A 24,501-nucleotide genomic window follows, 5' to 3' on the forward strand; every position below is an offset into this window, starting at 1 on the left:
ATAGTGTGGCGTATGATCCATAGTGTGGCGTATGATCCATAGTGTGGTACATGATCCATAGTGTGGTATATAATCCATAGCGTGGTGTATAATCTACAGTGTGCTATGTAATCTATAGTATGGCAGAAAAAAAAAAAAAAGCCAGACCTTTATGTTTTTTAGGTGGTAGAAGGAATTCAGTTTGGGCAAGAGGCACCTTGAAAAACACTTAAATGTTATTTGTTCTGTATAATTTCTTGTTTAGATTTAGGGCCTTCATCCTAACAAATGTCGATTCTTTCTTCTAGTGTACCTCGGTATGATCAGCCACCTCCTGTCACATACCAGCCTCAGCAAACTGAAAGAAACCAGTCCCTGCTGGTACCTGCAAATCCATATCACACTGCAGAAATTCCTGACTGGCTTCAGGTTTATGCTCGAGCCCCCGTGAAGTAAGTGGACTTGTTGAGGGCTGAGTGGAGGGCCAAATGAGTCTGGGCTGTTTAGCCCACGCAGGACCATATTTTTTCTCTTAATAATATATGGCTTCTAAGTAATATTTTATTTGAAGACAGAATATTGCAGCTTATAAAGTTTGAAAATCATTGATTAGAAATATAAGGTCTGCAAGCATTTATTGAATCTTCACTTTGTGTGTGTGCAGATCTGTGCTACAGCAGGGATACAGTGGGAAGTGTACATCCTCACAGGGGAGAGCATCTTGTAAATGAGTGATGCAATGCCTCACAGTAAACATAAGGACCCAGGTGTGTCCTAGGTGCATGAGTGAAACAAAGCAGGACATGGGGTGAGGAAGTAACACATGTACTGGCTGCAGGTCCCAGGGTAAGAGGATCTGAATTCACTGATGCTTTTTAGCTGTGTAACCCTGGGCGGGGTGCTTAACTTAGTTTGTCATCCATAAATTGGGGATAGTGATAGTACCTACTTTAAGGTAATTAAGAATTCAGTAAAATAATGCATCTGAAGTGTTTATCACAGTGCCTTGCACTCTGAGAGAGCTTAAGAAATGATTATTCTAATTATTAGGGGTAGAGATAGAGAATAGTTATTAAGATCACTCAGGAAGGAAACTGAGTGCGATTTCTGGCTCCATCTCCTATTCACTGAATGACCTCGGGCGAGTTACTAAACTTAGATCTCACCATTTTTCCTCTACTGAAACACGGGGGATAATAATCTGATCTACCTCACTCAGTGTGCTGAGGCTTAAAAGTGATCATGCATTTTAGAGCTCGTGGCACAGTGGCTGCCTTGCACAAGCTCTTTAACGGTTTCTTAGTATTATCATGAGTGGAACATAGAAAGCTGCACTGAAGAGGAAAATCCATGGGCTGGTTTTTAAGGATTGCTATGAGTTTGCCAGGCTCATTGAGGGTATTATTGGGTGCCATAGTAAGCACTGTTCTTGGAATATAATCATAAGTAATTGAAATCTTTGCCTCAAAGAGCTTCTCTCTTCTGGGAAAAGAGAAGTAGGTACTCAGATCAATAACCCAACTTGATAAGGCTTTAGTAACAGTGGTATATACAAAGTGCTGTGATTTGAGGAAAGGGGGTGTTTGAAAGAAAATACTTAGTGATTATCCAGTGCTTCCTGCATACCTTACTGTGCTCAACTTTTAGGTATGTTATCTCATATAATCATCCCAAAACCCATTTTACAGGTGGAAAAAAAAACAGTCTTTATCTCTGCTAAGATCATACAGCTATTAAATTCCTGATACTTTGCTAGCCATTTTACATGTACTTTTAACAACTATATCAGGTAACATTCAGTTACTGTTTATTTCCCTTTTATATTTCAGAAACCAAAATTATGAGCATAAAAATAGCCCAAAGAAGAGTTTTAGAGAGTTTAGGATGATTAGACAATGAATTTGAAATAAAATAATTAAATCTTTGATATTCAAAAGGAATGTAAAACCTTTCATATATACTTTTTTTGTGAATTAGTAACTCTTTTCTGTAATTTTAAAGGATGATCATTGAAATAAAATTTCCAGGAGGTTAAGCCAACTCTGATCTAAATTTTTACCATCTTATTATGTATTTACCAGCCCTTTACGTGTGTGTGTGTGTGTGTGTGTACAGGTGCCTTTAGCCTAGAGATTTTAAAAATTATTTTTTCTTGCTTAGAGCCTTTTGTTCTTATCAGGCTTTTAATTTGAATAGTTGGTAGGTTACCTAAAGGATATTTCTCTTAATTATTTAACCATGATTCTGTTCATTTAAGCTAGTTTAACGTTCTCATAAAGTTATTGGTCATTTGCTGTGAATTATGTATTAAATTTTGGCCAACGTAAACATTCCCTTACTTCCCTCTGTTCTTTTCAGTCTGTAAATTCACAGCTGTTGATCTGTGGCCTGATAAAGAGAGACAAGATGATCTTTTAGGGTTATACTCTAAAAGCACCCATGTTGTTGTGTTTTTTTTTTCCTCCTGAGGCAAATTTAAGCCCTGGCAATGTAATTTTTAAAAAGCTTTTAATTATAGACATTCTGCAGGGTATAGACAGTGCTTGTCAAAAGTTTGGTTTTAGTTTACTTGAAATTAGGTACACATTTGTTTATTTAGAAGTTTAGCATGGTTTGGTGTCTGGGCTAATGTACAGAAGGCTCCTTATCTGGTAATGTCTGTATGGTATAGGAACAGGATAAGAAATGACAGCAGATGGACTTTCCTTCCTTTTTTCCCTCTCTTCCTTCACTCTTGATACCACTTGACCTACTACTGTGTAGAGCCTTAGTTCATATGCTGATCCTAAGTCATATATAATATGTATATGTATTTATATTTTCCCTAAGTCTGGAAGAATATGTGCCTAACTGTTAACCTTTGTTATTTCTGGGAGTTGATGAGGTTGAAGAGGGTTATTCTTTCTACTCTGTTTCTACTCTAGTCATTGTTAGAAGGAAGTAACTAAAAAGCCTTCCTTTTGGGGGGGAAAAGATAGTACTTAAATGGAATTCCTTGCTTCTTACAAAAAAGAAACAGACTCTTAAAGATTATAGTCCCTTTCAACTCTGGTTCTGTGAGCCAGCTATAAACCTTTAGGAAGCTAGCAACTTAGTTTTTTCAAATCCGTCAGAACTCTCCCAGATTGGGCAATACTGATAAAAGAGAGCAAGTGCTTCTTTACTGCTTAAAAACTTAAACAAGAGATCTAGAACCCCATGGCTTTTTAGTTGATCCTAAATTTTTGTCTCTAAAGAGGATGGAAATGGTTAACATTGTTCTGTCAACAAAGGGTAAGCTGTTATCCATGAATTAATTTAATTTTTTATTTTTTGAGGAAGATTAGCCCTGAGCTAACATCTGCTGCCAATCCTCCTCTTTTTGCTGAGAAAGACTCGCCCTGAGCTAACATCCGTGCCCATCTTCCTCTACTTTGTATGTGGGATGCCTACCACAGCATGGCTTGCCAAGTGGTGCCATTGATAAAGGAGAATCCCTTACTTATCTCATCAAAAAGGCCTTAGCCAAAAAACTAGCTTGTTTCTTCTTTTGTTTAGCAAACAATTGACGATCTTCTAACTTCCTAAAAATTTTAAATTTTATCTCTAGTAGTAACTTACCAAAATAATTTTGAATATACTTCCAGAACTTGACTTAGAAACAGATTATGTTCTAAGTTTTTATTTATTAATTTTAGTAAAGTTATGTTTCTAACTCTGCTCACAGAAGTCCCTATTGCATGAGATAACTGTAATCAAGCTGAACTATAGTAGGATAAAATTGTAAGATTTAATCTTTTCCAGGAAAAAGACTGTCAGAAACATATTTACTTTCCATTATTCCTTACACACACACACCCCAGCACCAGTCCCCAACAGCATCGTGACACAGACTCTATTGGTATGGCTTAATGATCCTGCAGTGTCGCTACTGACCTAGCTCTGGGTGTCGGTGGAAAGGAAGAGTGGGCACACTTTTACAGGGTGGACACAGGGGACATAGCCTATATTATCATACTGGAGCTGGGAATAGCAGCACTTTTGGCTCCCGCAGGCAGCATCCACTGGAGTGGGAACGTGGCTTTTTATAGCATTGTTGCTGTTTGCACATATTATAAGTAGTGTCTGACTAGGATGCTGCCTTTTTCTATGAGCCAAAGATGCTGTACACATAGCTACTGGAGTGGTTTACAGCCTATTTTCTGAATGATTTACCTGTATAATTAGAGTATAATACATTTAAGCTTGGAGAAGCAGATTATTTGGTTAGTTAAGAAGGAAAGAATGGGAATTATATACTTTTCTTTAATAACAAAGCAGGCATAGGGGCTGGCCCCGTGGCCGAGTGGTTGAGTTCACGCGCTCCGCTGCAGGCGGCCCAGTGTTTTGTCGGTTCGAACCCTAGGCGCGGACATGGCACTGCTCATCAAACCACGCTGAGGCAGCGTCCCACATGCCACAACTAGAAGGACCCACAACAAAGAATATACAACTATGTACTGGGGGGCTTTGGGAAGAAAAAGGTAAAAAATAAAATCTTTAAAAAAAAAAAAAAAGCAGGCATATTGAGATGTATTACAGGCAGAACAGAAGTAACTATAGAAACCACAGGGCAAGAATTTGGAATGGAAATTGGCACATCGCATACTTTTCTGATCTGTGCTCTTCCTTAGAAGGCTTTTTCTTCTTCTCAAAGGATTTTCTTTATTCATTCTGATTTTGTTGCTTCTCCCCATAATCCTCTTGTTCCTAAATACTGTGATAGGGGAGTCAGAAAATTGTCTGAAGCTTTTTTTCTTTTTTTAAACTTGAATGCCTATATAGAATATTTCATGTCTTAAAAACAAGTATATTTACCAGTTTATTTTTCTCCCCTTTTCCTTGCTAGAAAATGCAGGGATCATAACTGAACTTTAACTTTCTTATGGTTCAACTGGCATAAACGTAAGCATCTTGAGTCAGTAGACTATGCTATAATGCCCCTTAGCTATGGAATTTAGACTCTGAAGGTTAAGTTTTTTCGTTAGGAATTATGAATTTATTTCAAACAAATAAGTAAAATCTTAAGCTACATGAATGGCAGAGGTTCTACAAAACACTTTACAACTGTTTCTTCATGGAGGCTCCTTGAGTATTTCTTATAGTATCTCTCCAGTTTACGTTGGCAGGTAGTTGGAGTTGCCCACTAAAGAGAACAGAAAGCTTTCTACCAAGTATATCTGTTACTAAATTTGCAGCACTTATTAAGTAAATGAGTAAAATTGGGATGCAACAAAATATGTTTACCTTGTGGTTTTGCACGTCGTGCTCCTGGTATTCCTGGTCCACATACCCAAGTTGTACAGAAATGGATGTCACTGTGCCAGAGACAGTATGTGGCTCATACTGGCTGCTCAGTATTTGTTTATTTCTTCCTTTTAAAAAAAAACTTTTTGGGGGGCCAGCCTCCTGGTGTAGTAGTTAAGTTTGCATCCTCTGCTTTGACAGTCTGGGGTTCGCCAGTTCGGATCGTGGGCACAGACCTAACCATGGTTCATCATTGCCATGCTGTGGAGGCATGCCACATACAAAATAGAGGAATATTCGCACAGGTATTAGCTCAGCAACAGTCTTCCTCAAGCAAAAAAAAAAACACGTTTTTAAAAAAATAGTAGATGTTCCTTTTGGAATAAGATGCTAAATGAATTACCAAATGAAGGGCTATTGTGTAGGAAATGTTGTAAATGATTACTAAGAATACAATTACTAGAATTTATACTCGAAGCTTCCTTTCGGGTCTGCTCTGCAATTTGTCTTGAGAAGTATAACTTCTATGCTCTGTTCTACCTCAAGTTCTCTCTCGAGTCTTAGCAGGTATTAACATTCAAAACCATTACTCAGGAGTATCTTGGTCAGGGGTTCTCTGCTTTTCTGAACTTTTAGTCACTAAACAATTTTGCAATAGATACATAGCCTCTTTAGGTTTCAGTTTTTTCACCTGTAAAATGAGAAAATTGGATTAGAGTGCTGTCTTTGGGTCTCTTTCGATTCAAAGTATCAATTACTGCTTCAGTAGTTTCTTGCCTACTCCATCTCAGTATGTGATCTCCTGCCTGTGGCAGGACCAGGGGCTTTCTGCACTCTGGTCCTGTCACAGTCTGACAGGACTCCTGCCCCACATCGTGCAGTCTTGCACAGTCTACTTATTCTCTCATTTTGAAAAGAACTTATTCTTACCTTTCTGCTTGAGTTTTTCTGTTTTTCTTTTTTTTTAAATACTGTATATGCAACCTCAAGAAAACTAAGCCCATGAAGGATGGTTCCTCTTCATTCCTCTTTGTGTTCAGTCCCTTGTTTGCTGTGGTGAACAGCATTCCTCAAAAAGCTCTATCAACACTAATGATACAAAGGGCCTTGCCCATTTTTGTACGTTGTTGTTTGCAGGCACAGTATGCTCTAAAGTTCCTGACAGGTAACTTTGGATGAACTTACGAATAGCATAGAATGTGGTTTGAAATCTGTGTTCATTGTTGTCTAGTGTTAGTATTAGAATAACTGATACTTAAGATTAGAAGAAATGGCTAGTTTTAAACTTAAATTGAAAGGAAATAATCTCAGCAGTTTTCTCCTCTCCCTAAAAAATACCTAAATAGCAGTTAATAACTCAGTTTTTAATTAAAGCTTATGGTTTGTTTAGTTATAATAAAGTTGATGTTTATAAAAATAGACTAGTCTATTGCTATAAATACATATTTATGTATCTGTTGTGAACATATGTATGATTGTGTTTTAAAACAGGTATGACCACATTCTGAAGTGGGAACTCTTCCAGCTGGCTGACCTGGATACCTACCAGGGAATGCTAAAGTTGCTTTTTATGAAAGAACTGGAACAGATTGTTAAAATGTATGAAGCCTACAGACAGGCTCTTCTCACAGAGCTGGAAAACCGCAAGCAGAGACAGCAGTGGTATGCCCAGCAACATGGCAAGAATTTTTAAGTTAATTTCTTAAACATAAAATTTAAGTTTTATAAGGGCTTTAAAATATTTTCACAGATAAAAAACTGCAAACAAGTACTTTGGTTAATAAAGGCAGCTTACTTTTTGGAAATTATAAAATTCTAATTTTACATGTATTTTGTTATTAAAAATATTCTTTTATTGAGCAAAAAAATGTCATTTTAAGAGTCAAGATGGCAAACACTTCTCAATACTGTATATTCGGAAACTGCTTTGGACATTCTCGATGGGGACAAATGCAGCAGGAAATGTCATCATAACAGACGCTAACTGGACAGTGATCACCTGGCAAATTCTCACAGACGCAGCACCTTCCTTTCACACACACACAGAGGGAACCTCTGCAGCGTTTAAATAAAAAAGTGTTCCTACTTTAGTGAGGGTACTGTCTGGAGTTGGAGGATTGAAATATTTCATGTGTAGTTCATGTGTAGTTCAAAACACTCAAGGGGACTTGGGACCTTTATTGTGATAAATTTTTAGATGTAATGTATGGCGTTCCCCTCCCCACCAAATGTAAAGAACCCCCTTAAAACCTGTTGAGAAAGTGTTTTTTTGTTCTGGAAGGAGGAAGGGCCTGTAGTCCTTCAGGAATAAACGGAGGCATAGGCCTTGGCCTGCGTGGGAGAGGTGTGTGCAGCAGGCTCTCCATGTGGCAGCGCCACTCCCTGACGTTCTGCCGTGCGGCCTCAGACCATCGCTCTGATAAGTCAGTACAGTTCCCGACAGCAGAGCACGCTGCCGTCCTGACAGACTGCCTTGAGCTGCCAAAAATGACAATCAGGGATTCAATAAGAAATCTTGGTCATTAAATTGACTTTGCATATCTTTTGTCTTCTAAGAGTTTGTCACAGAACTTTAAAACCCAGTATTTCCGCCCCCATTTTTTTGTCCTTTTGGTTTAATAGTTATTAAGACATTGTTCATAATTAGCACAGTACATTTGTAGACAAATTTATGGCACTTCTAGCCTATAAATCTCTAGAATTCTGTGAATTTCAACATTAAAGTAGCTTTTCAGTTCTATCTACGTGTTGTAAATATGTAAATATATTTTTAGTTTAGGTAATGTTCCAAACTACAAGCACTCCCAGTTAGCTATCAGTGAGTTTGAATTATTGATAAAATGTTGAAAATGTTAAATGTCTGATTTTATATAACAAACTTATTAAATATATTTTTGTGGAAACTAAATGTGTTTGAGTCCATATTGTACACATTATGCTATAAATATTTGATTTTTCCATTCAGAAGGCCCACAGGCAAAAACAATACAATGAAGGGGGTGGGGGTATTGAAAACTGAGAGTAAGCTAGTGGAATTTTGTCAGTGGGAAAAACTATTTTGCAGGGCATGTGAGCAGACTTTTCTAAGATGGAAGCTTATGTGTCTTAGGAACTCTCTCTCAGTCTTCTGTCTTAATCATTCTTTCCTGTTACCCCGTAGTTTCTTTTACTGTTTAATTTAATTAAGGCTTTGCCATTTCTAGGAAAGTTAGAAATTACCCTGTTTTAGAGCTCCAGAGAAGAGGCATTACTTTTTTTACCACCACACTTTTTTTCTCTCTAAAAGGTGTGCTCAATGGAATTCCACCAAAGATTTTAGTAGTTAGAAATACAATATAGAATCACTGGTTTAAAAGAACTGGAAGGTACCTAAAAGGGATTAGCGTAAGTTTCTTAAAATGGAAACCTAAGTGACATAGTGGTTAAGTTCAGCATGCTCCGCTTTGGCGGCCTGGGTTCACAGGTTCAGTTCCTGGGTGCAGACCTACACTGCTTATCAAGCTGTCTGGTGGTGGTGTCCCACATACAAATTAGAGGAAGACTGGCACAGATGTTAGCTCAGGACTAATCTTCCTCAAGCGAAAAGAGGTAGATTGGCAACGGGTGTTAGCTCAGGGCCAATCTTCTCCAAAAAAAAAAAAAAAAAAAACTAAATTTGTAACAGTGTCAACATTAAAGAAAATGCATTTGAATTTTAAGAAGAGATAAAGCTTCATCATTTTGTATCAACACTTCCCAAACATTTCCAAATTCAGTATGCATTTGTTTTTAATCTTAGGAACCAAAGTAAACTTTACTAATAGTTCACATGTTAAAAGAATAAACTTATGAAGAATACATTTCTTTGTGTACCAAATGAAAAAATATACAATGCAGTGAAACTCAATTACATATACAAAGTGATTTTTGTGCATTTTTGATCAAGAGGTTTATATTCTATATTAAATCATAATATAAAAGAAGCAATATATAGTTTTTGATAAAGCAACTGAAAAGCTCTCTTAAATGTCTTTAAAAATAAGAGCTCATGGTATATGTAAGATAATATAGACTGAACCAAGCCTGCTGAGTTATGATGCTGTGCTCTACCAGATGACTGTGAAGTAATTAAAAAATTCTTCTGTAGAAATTAAATGAGCATATCCAAACTTGGAATAATATTACTACACGGTTTAATTATAACCCAGTAGTAGAATTTAGTAAATTCAAGCAGAACACATGTACTGTCATCATAAATAGACAAATACTTTAAATTATAACAGCATATCTGAAGACAGAATCAGGGAACTGTACATGTTAACCGAATGGTATAACCATGCATCTACACATCTGCTTAGGACACACTGGTGTGAAAGCGCCGGCTCACTGCAGGCTCCAGCAGGCTCGGTATTTTACTCGGTTCTGATGGAAGCACTTTGAATGTTTGCATGGAGACAAAAAACTGAATATTTAACTGGCAATTGGTCATGCACCTGTATTTTTAAAAATTTGGGTTAAATTTTCTTCTTTTCTGATTGTTCAGTAGATTCTGACTTTGGTGCAGGAAAAGCTTGATGATACAGGTGTCTGTGGGTTGCTGCTGCACTGTAAAGCTTGTATAAAGCCTAGAAGTACAAGAATCAAGATTAGAAAACATTTTATTAAATACACATGTAAAATTTTTCCTTTGTAGTATAAGTAGTTTATGGTACTATATAAAATTTAGCATGCTAAATTGGGAATCTTTATATTATTAACCTATGTAAGACCTAAATAACTAATGTGTTAGAGCTCAAGTATTTTCCAACTCTCCAGTGGGTGTATGTGATTACTTCTGTGGACTGATCTTCGTGGCAGATGCTTTCTTCTCAGATCGCATTTCCTTCCACCTTTGCACACCTCCTGGAGCAGAGCTTCCTGACCTCATGCCCCAGGGCTGTGCTGAGAACTCACATTCTGACTGTTAGCAGTTTTAGAGGAAGTACAGGAGCTCGTAACTTCTGACTGCCAATGGCTGCTTTTTTATACATGGCTAGACCACTGCTGTCGGGGCTGCCTTAGAGGTTTTTCAGAATGGGACTGCTTTTATTCTCCATTATTTCCTGATATGGTCATGCAGATAAGCACACACGCTGCCCCTCCCCCACCCCACTGGGATCCCTCACTTAAACATGTTCTCTTGCCTTGTTTCTGTTAATTAGTTCATATCTTACAAAACCTTATTCAGAAACATTAGCAGAAAGCCTTTCCTCATTTAAACTACCTCTGTGATTGTTCTTTGTGTCCATTTAACAGTGCTTGAATCATAGGAATTTTTACACTTTTATATGTGTCCATAAATATTTTTATTCACCCCAACCCTCAGTTAGTGTCTCAGATTCATTCCCTCCTCTAACTTTCACATAATGAACACTCAGTTAAGATTAACTTATCTGATTTTGGAGTCTAAAAAATCTGAAAATTTTTAAAAGCTGGATAAAAACTGGATATCCTAGTAGTCAGTGCTCAGGAAATTCGTTAATTTTTATCTTTTTGAGTCTGTGTGGCTGTTAAGTCTGAATAGTACCATTTTCAGTTCTGTGAATGTATATTGGTGCAACATGGTATTCCAGTTCTATTATATTCTGATTCTAACATATTCAATTTAATCCCTGTTCTTGTAAAAGCTTACGTTTTTTTCTTAAGGTTTGAATTACAAAGTTGAAATTTGTTTTTACTTTTTTTGGTGAATTTGTTTTACTGAATTTTACATAAAATAATTTGTTACTGATTTGTAAATATTAAATGTATCACTGGTATTTGATTAGAGGACATAATCTAGTTACATGTAACAGCAGAAACTGAGGAAAAGACCATAATTATCTGCTATCTTCGTAGTTGTTCAAGATCAGTTTTGCTTCCTAAAGATAACAACCTAAATGACTCCACAGAGATAATTTTTCTTATGTAACAAATGATTCCTTCCTGGAGGCTCAGATTCTTTCCTCAGATGGAGTTTTGCGCATGTGCTGGTAGGAGACATGAACACCATTTACAGGTCAGGTCTGAGGTATGCCAGGAAACTTACACTGTGTACTGGCCTGGAACCTGTGTAAAGTGCTGTCACTGAAAAGCTAAAGTTGAAAACAACTTCTAAAGGGTGTAGCTCTGTTTAAATACTCTCCAGGAGTTAAGTTCCCTCAAGATTCATAACTGCCCATTCCACTCTCCAGTAGAGCAGAACCTGCATTGTCGGAGCTTAAGAATTTTGAAATTTTCTACACATTCAGAAAACAGATAAAATATTCACAATATTTATGATAGTCAATTCTTGTGTTTCACATGCAGATCAAATCACATACGATGTCTGGAATAAAAATTATTTTAAAACCACGTTAAAAATTCACAATTAAAACTAATGCTAGAAGAACACAGGAGCATAGGAGCAGTAGTCACCAGATTTTCTAATCTATGATGAGACATCCTTCAACGTCTAGTTTATAAAATAAAAATAATGTTACCAATATATAGCTCAATTTAAAAATTTAACTTACCTCATTTGTACTTCCCTGTGGCAAAGGCAGTTTAAAAGGGAGAAAAGAAAAGTATATATCCAGCTTCATTAATAGCATTAAGATATTCAACTTTGTTTACAGTATTTATTTGTGAGCGTTTAAGAACAAATACTCCTGCAGGTTTTTTCAGTTTAGATTATATATTTCATGTAACTCTTTTTAAGAACCCAGTTCTATATTGCTCACAGGTTTCAGCATCACGCTCTAGGAGGGCCTTGGGATTTACCTCAAATTGCCCCCTTCAGTCTTTCGAGGTTGAGGGGCTGAGACACTGGCTCAGAGGTTCCAGTTTTTAATTCATTCTTTTCCCATAGTGCTACCATTTATCTCAACTCAATTCTTCAAAGGCACAAGGTACATCCATTAGTTACAATTCTGTTTTAAAGAGTATCGTATACTTGTAACACTGGGAGAACTGTAGCTGTCACTTGCTACCTGCAGACCAGGAACGTTCAAAAGTCTTAACTCTGAAATTTAGGAAGAATCTACTTTAGCTTCACTGAATTCCCCTAAATTTTCATGAGGTAACTGAAGACACTTCCAGAATGACATAGTGAGTTGATTATTGTGCTAGGTGTGTTTATAACTGTCTGCCCTGACTCCTTAGGTTGTTGTTAATTGGACCATAAAAGATAACTGACCCATGAGCAGCTGATCCAGAGGTTGACCTGGACTCATGCAATGGCCTGGTGTAAATGTCTAGTTCAAATAGAGACAATCTGAAATCATCAGCTATTGCCTTTAGGAGTTTATGCTAAAAGAGACAGTCACACGATGACTTATGACAGTTCCTAACAAAGCCAGTGCTGGTCAAATGATAGTTTCTAAGTATGAAGTAACGTTAACACATAATCAAGTCATAATCAGCTAAATAAAAACCATGTTTTCTCACACTTCTTTTAACAGCTTTAACTTTTAAGATGAGAAAAAGTAAAAACACTGCCTAATCTGTGTATTTTTGAAAAGTATTGAAACGTTAACTTGAAAACAGTTGTGTAGGACTTCATATGTTGTATTATAGTTAGTTGTTTGTATCTGGCCATCTTAACAGATTCTAAATTCTTTTAATACTGGGGCCCACGTCACATTCATCTGTGTATTTCCAACTCTAACCTAGTGTCTGGCACAGAGGTGGCATTCACACGTGTGCTGCACTGAGTTGAAGAGCACTAAAAGTGTCCTACCTGGTCCCACAAGGCTGCAGCCACCTGGTCTATCACGGCTCCCAGCTCCCGGTACTCTCCAGAGTACCGGATGTATGCCCAGGTACACAGGGTGATGAGGGTCAGCCCCATGATCATGTTGCACAGGCTAGCTATGATGTCCAAACCGATGAATCCAGTCACGCCGGCAAGCACATACGTGATGAAGATGACAACAAACAGTGTGGCTGGGGTGCGCGCTGCATGGAAGATGTTTTTGCTGTCGTTGTGCTTGATGTACTGGATGTAGAGTTCATCTATCTCACTCTCCAACTGCTGCAGGTAACGCCGGCTGAACTCCTCCCCGCCCATCTTCTTCACCCCCCGGAAGAGCTTCACAGACTCTTCCTTCAGCTCCAGATGTTTGGTCTGCAGGTCATTAGGGGCCAGAAACGGTTTGTCACCACCACAAATCTGTATCAGACAGACAAGCACTGTTTAGCAATGCAGAGTAAAATTAGCAATGTATCAACATTTTTCACTTAGCTGGTTGAATTTGTTAGAACACAATAACCAGAAGGAGCCTGCAGAGATGTTTTTGTCAACCTACATCTTCCCACACTCCATATCTATCACACTCCAGTACAAATGGACTGGTCATTTATATAAACTACTTCCATCCACATTCCTCTAGGAAGTTTATTCTAAATACACTGGAGTAATTTTGACTAATGAAGTTTAATTTAAAACAATGAGCAATGCTGTAAAGCTCTCAAGCAAAATTGTGAAAAACATCTTCTTTGGCAGTTTCACTGATTTTTGTTTGAATGGAGGCCATTCAGTATTTTCTTCAGGAGACTAAATGGAAACATATTAAATGTTCTTGGCCCACATTTTTAATTTTTTCGCAAGTTACAAGGGAAATCTCAGTTACCCATACCATTCACTTAAGTTGAGATCTAACTGTATAAAGGATACTCTCATTCTAATTACCCTTTAGTTATGCCATAAACACCATTCCATATTCTATATTTCCCTTGATTCTAAGACTCCACCAATTTTTAATATAATTTTGATTTTATAACATTTTCAGGGGGAAAAAGACCCCTATCACATTTGTAGATGTACACAATAATTATTAGAGGCATCCTAATTCAGCATGTTAAAACAAAAAGGAAATATAATATGTAGCAATATTGGTTTAATTTAAATAGGTTTAATTTCTTCTTTTCTGAACAGGTTTTTATATTTAAGATAGAAATACTAGAATTGTGGAATGTAGGGATGTGTAGTGGAGAGGGTAGCATATGTTATTTTAGCTACTAAATTTTACAAATAGTGGAAGGATCTGGCCAAAAAAAGTGAATTAAAAAATGTGTCTACATTATAGAGATAACTCATTTAAAATATGTTTAAAACTGTACATACAGTGTTTTCTTGCCTTATATTTAAAATATTTTAGGAATACAATAAATAGAATAAGTCAAAGCTACCTCTTTGCATGTGTACACAGTGTAACTTTGAAGAAAAAAGAATGAGCTCATGAAAGAAATGCTAGTTTTATTTAAACATCACTTAAAATATTATTTAAATCTTACCTCTTCCATTTTTTTGTTGTATGTATCCTTGGCAGTTGCCACGGCTGCTAAATTGTTAGCTTCTGCTGTGGCCTTTGGACAAAGCACAAAATATGATGTAAAATGGAATTCATATTTATTAAACTTCTAAAGGCAGTTCCCACTTATGAGCACATCATGTGCAAGAATCCAAGTTATCAAATAATTTGAAAGAGTTGAAAATATTTCCACTACATTTTTTTAATTAGTAAAATTAAAATTTCAAAATGCATAACACATACAAGTTTACTCAATAAACCATAGTTCTAAAATGAATTTTCATTTGGAAGATTTTTTCCTCTTAAAAAATATTTGTAAGCTTCTCACCAAATGTGGGGAAAAGAAATCTATAAATCCAAACACATGGGAAATAATATATAGTATATTTTATATACACTAATATATCTAAAAATAGGGCTTAAGTTTAAGGACTGTTGCTGATAGAACAATGTGTCACTGACGACAAAGAGGAACCATTAAGAACTTAAAGAAATTTTAAAAATAAGTAAGGAAAAAGTGAGTTTCTCCTTTTTTAAGTGTTTACTTGTACAGACCACTTATTTAAAACCTGAACCTGCTTTCCTATTTCTTGTTACGTGTGTGAATCTAAACCACAGTATGAGCCTGTTCTGTAAACAAATTTAGCACAAAGAGAATGAAAACTCCTTAGTATGAAGTGAAATAAATGCTCATTGAGATGAACACACAAATGGGGAGTTATTAGAAAAAGTCTTCCAATAAATCATCCCATCTGCTATTTTGTTTGGTCATTTCTGACAGCCAGGTTGGAGTGTACCTTGAGTTTAGCACAGCATAAAGCTAAGGAGAGCTGAGCTTTAGTGACAGTGTGTTTTAAAATGTCAGGCCTCCTGATGAGTAAATACCTGTAACATGGATTTTGGATGTGGTAATTCTTCACCTTGATAGATCTTTATATAAGCCTAAGAAAGAAAGAAAGAAAGACTCCTGTTCAAGTAATTCCATTCAGTATTTCTCTAATTCTGTTCAATTGTATTCTACGGCCTAAGGTCTTGACAGTTTCAGGAACTATTAGCTCTTTCTTATACTTGAATTCCATCTTTCTTGGTTTCCTTTATTTAATTCCCTTTTCCTGAAATGCCCTTTTCACACATCACTTGCCAATCCTACTCTTCTTAAAGGCTTACCTCACTGCCACCTCCTTTAAAGCTTCCCCAGATCCCTCTGCTGGGAGTAATGCCTCTTTTTCAGTTACCCATGGGAATTTGTTCCTGCTGATGTCACAGGCTCTATGGAGCAGACTCGTGTAAGGGTCCTAAGCCTCCTACTGAATTCTAAGCTCCTCCACAGTGTTAGGCACAGTAAGAATTCAAATTTCAGATAAATAACCTGTCTTTATTGCTGAGAGTGATGGAGATTAAGGAATGACACAGGAGGTATGTGACTGCATTTTGAAAGACAAAACATGAATTTTAAAAATTGATATTTTAGTTCTTGGAGCATCAATCCACAAATTAGATGGGTAATTGAAATTCACCACTATATATATGGGTTCATAAAAACAAGTGTTCTACTCAGTGGTGTCTGAGGTAAACAGGTAAATGCAAACTTAAAATAATCCCACTTCACATATGCTCTTGGTGCAGAGAGCAGGAAGTGTGGACAAATCTTCTCCAGTAGGAAGACGAAGTATAGCCCCTTTGGGAAAATCTTCAGAATGGTAACTGAGGACTACGGAGTAAGGAAACACTGCCTCCTCCCCGCCCCAAAATAGACTTTTCCAACTCTTAGATACATTCATATTTCAAGATATATTTCCCTCAAGATAAAAAGAGACAGTACAGTTACCTAAAGGAGTTTTCTCAAAAAATAATTTCAGAAAGCAAGCTCCTCTTAGGAGTCTAATAATTTTTATCATTTTTATAGATTCCTCACACCTTTGTTCCCACATTACAGCCTACAATTTTGGGATATCAAGTAGGAACTGCCTTCCAAAGCATGTCAAATCTAAGTACTCACAAATGCTCTAGAAATGAGAGTGATACCTTGAAGTACTCCACCAGACCTCGGCAGGTGATTTTGTTCCCATTGATCTCTTTAATATCTAGGCTCTCAGGACTAAGTAGCCAAGGAATGAGTATTTTCAAGTTTTTGATGAATTCATCATCTATTTCTACAAGTAAAAGCAAATTCATCATTATTTTAAATATCCTAGCCAGTCCTCCATGCCGTACAATAAAACATCCTTTGATTTTCTCCATTTCTTCCCCAGTGATAAAGCCATCACTCACCTTCCCAGCATCTAAACAACTCCTGAGACCCACATTTCTCAGGGTGAATGGTACTCCTTGCCCAGACTTCTGCCCAGCGGTCTGTCTTATCTCCATCCAATTATATCTTTGTCTTCTACCTTTGTTGATGTGAAACGTTATACAAATATTTCACACCCCATTCACATAACCATACCTTGTATTCTGCTGTCTGTAAGTTGTCTGTGGTTTTATACATATATAGACTGATAAATGGGGAAAAGGTGAGATATTTCTGGCTTATACAATGTATTCCCTCCAAAAGATGTATCCAAAAATTGCTCTATGTGTGCCCACCTTATGAAAAGTGTATAGAACTGGGTAAGGTGTGGTATCTAGGACTTAAGTTCAAAAAGACAGAGAGTGACAATGATGCCACCTCTAGTGGTGAAACAGCAACACAAAGTAACATGGCAAGAAAAGGCCATGTTGGCCTTGGAGCTGGCAGATGAGCAGTAGTCTGAGTTATTTACCTATCATGTTTGGTGCAATGGATTACACATGACCCACATAACCCTTGTAGCATTAGGTTCAAGCTTAACATTACAGATTTAGCAAAGTAACACACAAAACAGATCTTCAGAGAAGTCTTTTGAACACAGTGATAATTTCCTAAATCATTATTTCAGAACATATAGAAAAATGCACATAATACATGTGAAAAGCAAGACATGTCTGGGAACTCACTCTCTAAGTAAATACAGTAACTGCCTATAGTTTTCAAAACTCTGGATTTCAGCAGTCACTGAGTTTTCAGGCTTTGTGACCGGTGATTTCCAAGGTCTGAGGGATAAATATGCAAACCTTTTGACTGTGTTCGCATTGCCCCTGCTTGTTATTAGAACTCCAATATACACTGTAATACCAGTTTACGTGAGAATTCACGTTTCTTTCCTCTTGCATGCTGCTTTTATGACATGTATGAGTATGATGTTGGAAATCCTTCAGACTTATTTTGCTTCGTATTCTGTACAGTTTTGAAAGTTTGGTGTCCATGTTTTATGAGTACTTATATAGGAGATTATTCAAATTTATTTTTCTCTTTGCATTGTACAATTTTTACTGATAACTGTGCTTTGTATTATGTGTGGATTTATTCAAATGTGTTTATTATTATGGTTTGCTTTTTAGTTACCGAGACCCGCTGAGACACAATGCTGGTGTTTGCATTATGTCACCACCCTTCTAGGTCGTGTTGCTGTCTGCCGTCTATCTGTGTTCACAGATGCTAAGAGGTTTCTTTTTTGCTATATGATTTTATGCTTTTTTCAGCATTAGTAGGATATTACTATATATCTAGAATACATTAATTTTTCCCAAATTTCTGTATAAAACAAAAAGCTTTCCCCTTATAGAACCATTTTAAAATCACTTGCAAAACATGTACTTAACCTCCCACCACCAAATTTCTTTATAAAACTGGAGTGGAATAAGATAGACCTGTGTATCTAATGCACCCGCAAGTATGGGAATTATCATTAAAGTAACCAGCATCTAAGCACACATTTGGATTAAAGATGTGTTCTGAAGTTAGCTGTAGTCTAACTTTGTTCTCACTTGAGACCAATGCCAGGTTTTTCAATTCTGGATTCAGAAAATATGAACACTATATTCATAACATCACAAGTGGTGAGCTCTTGCTAACAATATTAGTTGAACACAGTAAATACAGGACCCAGAGCACTTGCAGACGAGTTCTGATCATCGTGCAGAGGTGCAGGAGTCAGCTCTGGCCCACTGCAGGCTTCCGTAAATACGCGTGGGTGGATGATCATTCCGGGTGACGTTCTGTTTTCATCATTTCTTAAACAATTTTTGCCACAAGAGGAAAACTTTGCTAGGAATTCAGGAGCTTGGCAAAAGTGGTTTTCTGTCACAATAACTGAGGACATGGTCGTGCTTTACAAGAACTCTGCAGGGCAGATGTACCGATGAGGCGCTGCTGTGAAAATTAACCAAAGAAGATATTTTCCCAGGATCACCTGCTCTGACAAGTCATTAGAAACACCCTTTTAAAAATAATCACCTTGCACTGGTGTGTAGCTATGCTTTCTGAAGTCTAACTGGAGCTTCTTTCTATACCTCAGGTACGACGTGGTCACCAGGTCTCCTCCTGCAGTTCTCTAACACGGAATCACCTCATACAAAGGGAACTCCTTGTCACTAACAGACTGAATTTGCTATGCTGGGGTGGGGGGATTCAGTAGGCACTTGGTAAGAACTGGTTAAATGTAGCTTGAATGAATGGGATTCAGCACTTTCGATCCTTTGATTTCCCATGTGGGAAGCTATTAAACTAATGGCAAATTTAATCATAGTATTAAAGTTTTAAATAACACTGGAAACAGATAAGATCTTTCAATAATGTGAGGGACCATGAAGAAATAGTGATTATCACAATTATTACTATTGATAACGAGCTAGAAAGTTATTTCTACAAGTGTGTTAAAGAGTATGTGAGAAACAATCATCCAAGAGCAATGTTTGCACAACTGTTTCTTCAGAGACGTTTTTCCCAGAGGCAACCACTCAGATGCCAGCCCCGGAGAGTAGCATGGCCAGCAGACAAGACATCCTGGGTAGAAATCACACCAAATTATAAGGTTCAAGATGGAAGGGAAAAATAATGCAGACAGCAGACTTTCAAAGCTGCCCAAGGAAACACAGAGGCAAAGGAGACTGCATCGGTGTGCAGAGGGATTCAGCAGCAGCCCTCTGAACCCCCCTTAAAATGGGGCTTTTGACTCAACCGAAGCTGCTGTCCTTTCTTTCTCCCAGTTAACTCCTCTGTAAATCCTAACTTATGGGTAACTGTGAACCAACTGTGTGAGTCAGTATCTGTTTAGACATGTAAGTAAAAGTTGATGGAAGACAAATCTGTTAAAAAAGTCGGTATCTAGGGGCTGGCCTGGTGGCGCAGCGGTTAAGTTCGCATGTTCCACTTCAGGGGCCCGGGGTTTGCCGGTTCAGATCCCGGGTGCAGACATGGCACTGCCTGGCAAGCCATGCTGTGGCAGGTGTCCCACATATAAAGTAGAGGAAGATGGGCACAGATGTTAGCTCAGGGCCAGTCTTCCTCAGCAAAAAGAGGAGGATTGGCAGCAGATGTTAGCTCAGGGCTAATCTTCCTCAAAAAAAAAAAAAAAAGTCAGCTTCTACATCTGTGCAATTTGTCTTAAACTCTCTTCTTGAGCTCTTTCATTGCAAAATGTATGAGTTAATTTAAGAACTGTAGGGGCTGGCCTGGTGGCATAGTGGTTAAGTTCGTGCACTCTGCTTCCAGCAGCCCAGTGTTCACAGATTTGAATCCTGGGCGTGGACCTACACACTGCTCATCAAGCCATGCTGTGGTGGCATCCCGCATACAAAATACAGGAAGACTGGCACAGATGTTAGCTTAGCACCAACCTTCCTCAAGCAAAAAGAGGAAGATCAGCAACAGATGTTAACTCAGGGCCAAGCTTCCTCAGCAAAAAAAAACTGTAGTTATATGCTACAGGAATGGAACGAGGCAGAGTACTTTCTTGACCCAGTAAAGGACGGCTATGAAGGCCTGCCCCTCCTCTGCCTGTTTACATCTCTCTAACTCCAGGGAAGAAAGAAAGGCCTGTGGGAGCCCTCTCTTTATGTGATTTATTCAAACACACTGAAGCATTGGGTGATTGCACTGTATCAAAAGGCTTGTGTGCTCACTTAGTGGCTTGGAATTCCTAAGTGACGATGAAATTGTAGGATCCTGGAACCCATGCATTAATATGTGCCTACTGCTATCCTGTTATTTAAAGGTAAGATAATTTAAAACATGCATAAAAACAATGCTGATGATTGAGGAATTTGGGACTCTATTCATGATACTAAACTGCCATAGTTAAATATAAGGTATCTGGGAGTAAACACAATGGAGATAGAGGGAAAAACAGGTTTGCTTTACAAACCTACTAGTTCCATAAAACTGGATACAAGTTATACTGTCTTTTTTTTAAAGTCATTTTAAAGCCCTTTGAGAACAGCTGTGCAGAAAAGCTTATTATGTCGCTGTCTCAGCAGCCCTGGTACAATGCAGAGAGGTCACAGGAAACGGAGCAAGTGTCTGAAGGCAGTGTGCACTCAATACCAGGCCCACAGTGACAGTCAGAAACGCCTGTGTTACGTCGTTAACTACGAGCCAACATCTAAAAACCTGCTGACTGTCTATCAAGGAAGATGAACTTCGGTTCCCAGACCCCTACCTCTACCCCCCCGCCCCTTTTTTCAATAAGTTGAGGGGCTTTGGAACCTTAAACGTCAGCCCTGCCTCTGTTTAAGAGAGAATCACATACTATGAGTATATACTGTTTGAAAAACACAATAGTGCTTTTTGTTTTCTTAGAAACTGGTCCTCATCCAGAAGACAATTTCCTTTTAGTGAAGCTTTTAATAATTTATAATTAAATTCTTTAGTAGCAGTTCTAAAGAGCTTGAATTCAGTACTATGCAATATTTCTTTCAATCTCTAATTATATAACTTAACACAACATTCCAATAACAGAGACATCTACTTTTTCCCTTTAAGGTAAATAAGGAAAACTACACAGGAAGATATTGAGGAGCATCACTCAGTGCACAGAGTGAGCAGGGGCCTCTGTGAGGGTGAGGCACGGCCACGGGTGGCCGCAGGACTTGGCCTCTTGTCTCGTCAGTTCAGTGGCACCCACAGAACCCCACAGTTCTCCAAGGAGCCGCTGCAGCACCGGCCCAGGATTCCCAACCTCCTGACAATTTCCAATCATCAGCCCCACATCAGGGGAGGAACTAAAGCAGCAGCCATAAGCCCAGTGGATAAAATGACATTTTTATAATCAGACTAAGTGATGTAAACATATTCATTAAAAGACAGACAAACCTTTCAGTTTTCCATCGAAGTTTGGATTGGTAGCCACTTTTAAGCCAGGATGAGGTAGCAGAAAACAGGAAATTTTGGTGAAACAGGAATGGATGTGCTTTCGAACATTCTGTAGTTCTTCATGCTGGTTCCCTGAGACCTGCAGGAAATCATTCTGAAGTTTAAACTACTTTCAACTTTAATCGAACTCCAAAAGAACTCTGCAGCATCTTATACTTGCTATCTCGGTCTGGTCCCACAATGATAAAAACGACACGACAGGGCTGACACTGAAGGAAGGGTAAAGTCTTGAGTGAAGGTGCCACCCAGCCGTATCTCAGTACCCAGCACACATGTGGCGTTACCATTGCAATTACCAAAGGCCCACTCTCACACGAACTCACATAGGCCTTCCCATTTTGTAGTACAAACTAGTGGGGTGTTACTCTAGCTAGTTCCTACAAATTCAAATTTTAATTCAAAGTACTCACAGGGACATGAGCAGGTCATAAGATATTCCTACTTTCTTTTCAGGAATGACTCAAGACAAGACTCAAGACAGCCCCTTGTCACCTGGTAGGTGTACATTTAAATTCTAGAAAGGCATCTGAACAGCCTGCTGCTTATTTATGAGCTAAATTGCCCCTTTTTTCCCACATGCATTTGACAGTTAATAGTACAGACAAACTACCCTAAAAGTGACTAGAAGCCTGAAAAGGTCCACTCAGAGATCCTGATTATCAAAGAACTTTTTTTAATCTTGATTTTTTTTCTGATTTCTCAGTAGGTATTTTTGTGATATGTGTTCACGGTAAACAATTTATTCAATATTGAACTATCATGACAAAGAAAATGGAAAGTCTCCTACTTTCGCTTTCTGTGAACTACTAGCAAATGTTCTAAGACTGACTTTGGGGATTTCAAAATTAGACATTTCTGTTAAATTGACTTTAAACTACTCTACTAAAACATGAATCCAGATATTTGCACTGTCAGTCTGGAACTGATTTAATTCTTCAAATTAAAAGTTTTATCTTTAGGGATAAATCATTCTTTTATAGATATCTACAAAAGAACTCTTTATCTGTATCATAATTACTGATAATATTTAAAATTGTAACTCTGAAAGCATTTTAGTAAATATCAATCTCAGTTTGTTCATAGAGATACTGTGAGGGTCAAAAGGGATTGTGGCTACTGAGTATCTAGTTAGCAAATCATTCAACAAAAATAATTCTAGATTACTAATATTGGTGAAATTTCATGCACCTAAATATGTAACAAACCTTGAGGCGTTTTTCCAAGAATTTGGAGCCACCGTCAGATCCATATGAAAATTCGTATGGGAAACTCCAGTCTCGAACAAGAAATATCAGACTCTAAGAAATGATAAGAAGAAAGGATTGATAAGGGCACTCTAAATTGCCTCCCTCTGCTTTTTATTGAAACCAACTAAATGATGTCGTTGTCATTTGAACAGTGTTCTTTACCACATCACAGAATTAAAAAGCAAAAATAAAGCCTCTGAACGTTTCTGAGCAGCCCCTCCAGTGTGAGGTCATCCTGCCTGTTTCCACTGAGTTTGAAACCAATTCTAGTTAGTTACATAGTGCCATTCGGTCCGTGTGAGGACATCTGTGGGTCTCATCTCTTGGTGAGGTGCAGTGTTCACATAGCTTTTTATGAAGATTCATGCTTTATTTGAGGAAAGTTTTCTTCTGTCATCTCTTCAAATATTTTTCCTCTCTTACATTTGCCCCAGTCTCTTCTCCAGGGGCTCTCATTATGCACCCAAGGGATGCAGCGCGGGGGGGGGGGGGGGGGGCCCAGGTTTTGTGGGGCCTAAAGCTAAGACAGTCAGTAAGGGGGAGGGCTCAATGAGAAAAAGAATACAAACTGGGCTTGAAAGTGAATACTTATTTAGAATTAGAAAAATAACAAATTACAAATTCAAAAAAGCTGACAAATATCACAAACACACACAGACAAGCCCAGAAAAATAACTAACAAACTTTTGTAATACTTTTTTCCTACAGTTTTTGACTGTAAATGTTTTGATCACTTCTTCCTATGACGATTTTGAAATATTTTCTGTTAGAAAATGAATTCAGCCTTTCCTCTAACAAGGCCAAATTTTTTTATTATAAATTTTTTTATTATTACTAGTTTAGAAATGTTTCAGCTTCACCCCTTCTTATGCTTAAAGTCGTGTCCATTTGAAGTCTAGTCATCTGTCAGAAAGGGACGATAATGGAGCCGCCTCACAGGACCACTAGATGAGATGACAAACGTAATGCCTCCAGAACAGCTCCTGGCACAGTTGGTGCCACATTAGCTATCTGACGGTGACTTGATGGCCACACAACATTTTAGCACCTGGACAGACTGTGCTTTATTCTGCCACTCTCCTGGATGTTTTCATGTTTTTCTACTATTCTAAGAAACACACTGATAACCGTCCGTGAAGCTGAGTATTTGTTCAATTCCAGGATTTTATCAGAGACTGTGTTTCCCAGGTTAGAACAATCATTAGAATCACTTGGGAGGCTTTGAAAAGTACAGAATTCTTGGAGCCCACCTCAGACCTACTGAAACCAAAGTAACGGTAGCTTTCATTCATTTATTAAGTGCTTATTGTAAGCCAACCACAATACCAGGAATTGTACACAGGATATTCCATGTATTCCTGCAACAGCCCAAAGAGACAGGTTACAATTAATTGTTCTTTTCAGAAGAGATATATAAAACTCACCTCCACACCCCACCCCCCTACCTTGACACTAAGTAACCTGTCCAAAGGCACATGGCCAGAGATGG

At 37.9% G+C, this 24,501-nt stretch overlaps 2 protein-coding genes across 5 annotated transcripts in view; one reads left to right on the forward strand and one right to left on the reverse strand.

The window, feature by feature from the left end:
- Window positions 1–8,152, forward strand: part of SAV1 (salvador family WW domain containing protein 1) — a 25,210-nt gene extending 17,058 nt beyond the window's left edge. The window contains exons 4-5 of the mRNA XM_046653298.1: window positions 288–431; window positions 6,736–8,152. Of these exons, the coding sequence (XP_046509254.1) occupies window positions 288–431; window positions 6,736–6,937 (346 nt within the window). The 3' untranslated portion in view covers window positions 6,938–8,152. The remainder of the gene's footprint in view (window positions 1–287; window positions 432–6,735) is intronic.
- Window positions 8,153–9,399: 1,247 nt separating this feature from the next.
- ATL1 (atlastin GTPase 1) overlaps window positions 9,400–24,501 on the reverse strand; it is an 84,390-nt gene continuing 69,288 nt past the window's right edge. For 3 of the 4 annotated variants that reach the window (XM_046654765.1, XM_046654766.1, XM_046654769.1), the window contains exons 8-14: window positions 22,971–23,063; window positions 21,706–21,844; window positions 16,560–16,687; window positions 15,420–15,476; window positions 14,518–14,589; window positions 12,962–13,393; window positions 9,400–9,848 (exon numbers count right to left, since the gene is read on the reverse strand). In XM_046654765.1, coding sequence (XP_046510721.1) covers window positions 9,738–9,848; window positions 12,962–13,393; window positions 14,518–14,589; window positions 15,420–15,476; window positions 16,560–16,687; window positions 21,706–21,844; window positions 22,971–23,063 — 1,032 coding nt within the window. In that variant the 3' untranslated portion in view covers window positions 9,400–9,737. The remainder of the gene's footprint in view (window positions 9,849–12,961; window positions 13,394–14,517; window positions 14,590–15,419; window positions 15,477–16,559; window positions 16,688–21,705; window positions 21,845–22,970; window positions 23,064–24,501) is intronic. The other variant, XM_046654767.1, reaches the window with a different exon arrangement.

This window comes from Equus quagga, chromosome 2 (genome assembly GCF_021613505.1).
Source record: "Equus quagga isolate Etosha38 chromosome 2, UCLA_HA_Equagga_1.0, whole genome shotgun sequence".
Classification (NCBI taxonomy): domain Eukaryota; kingdom Metazoa; phylum Chordata; class Mammalia; order Perissodactyla; family Equidae; genus Equus; species Equus quagga.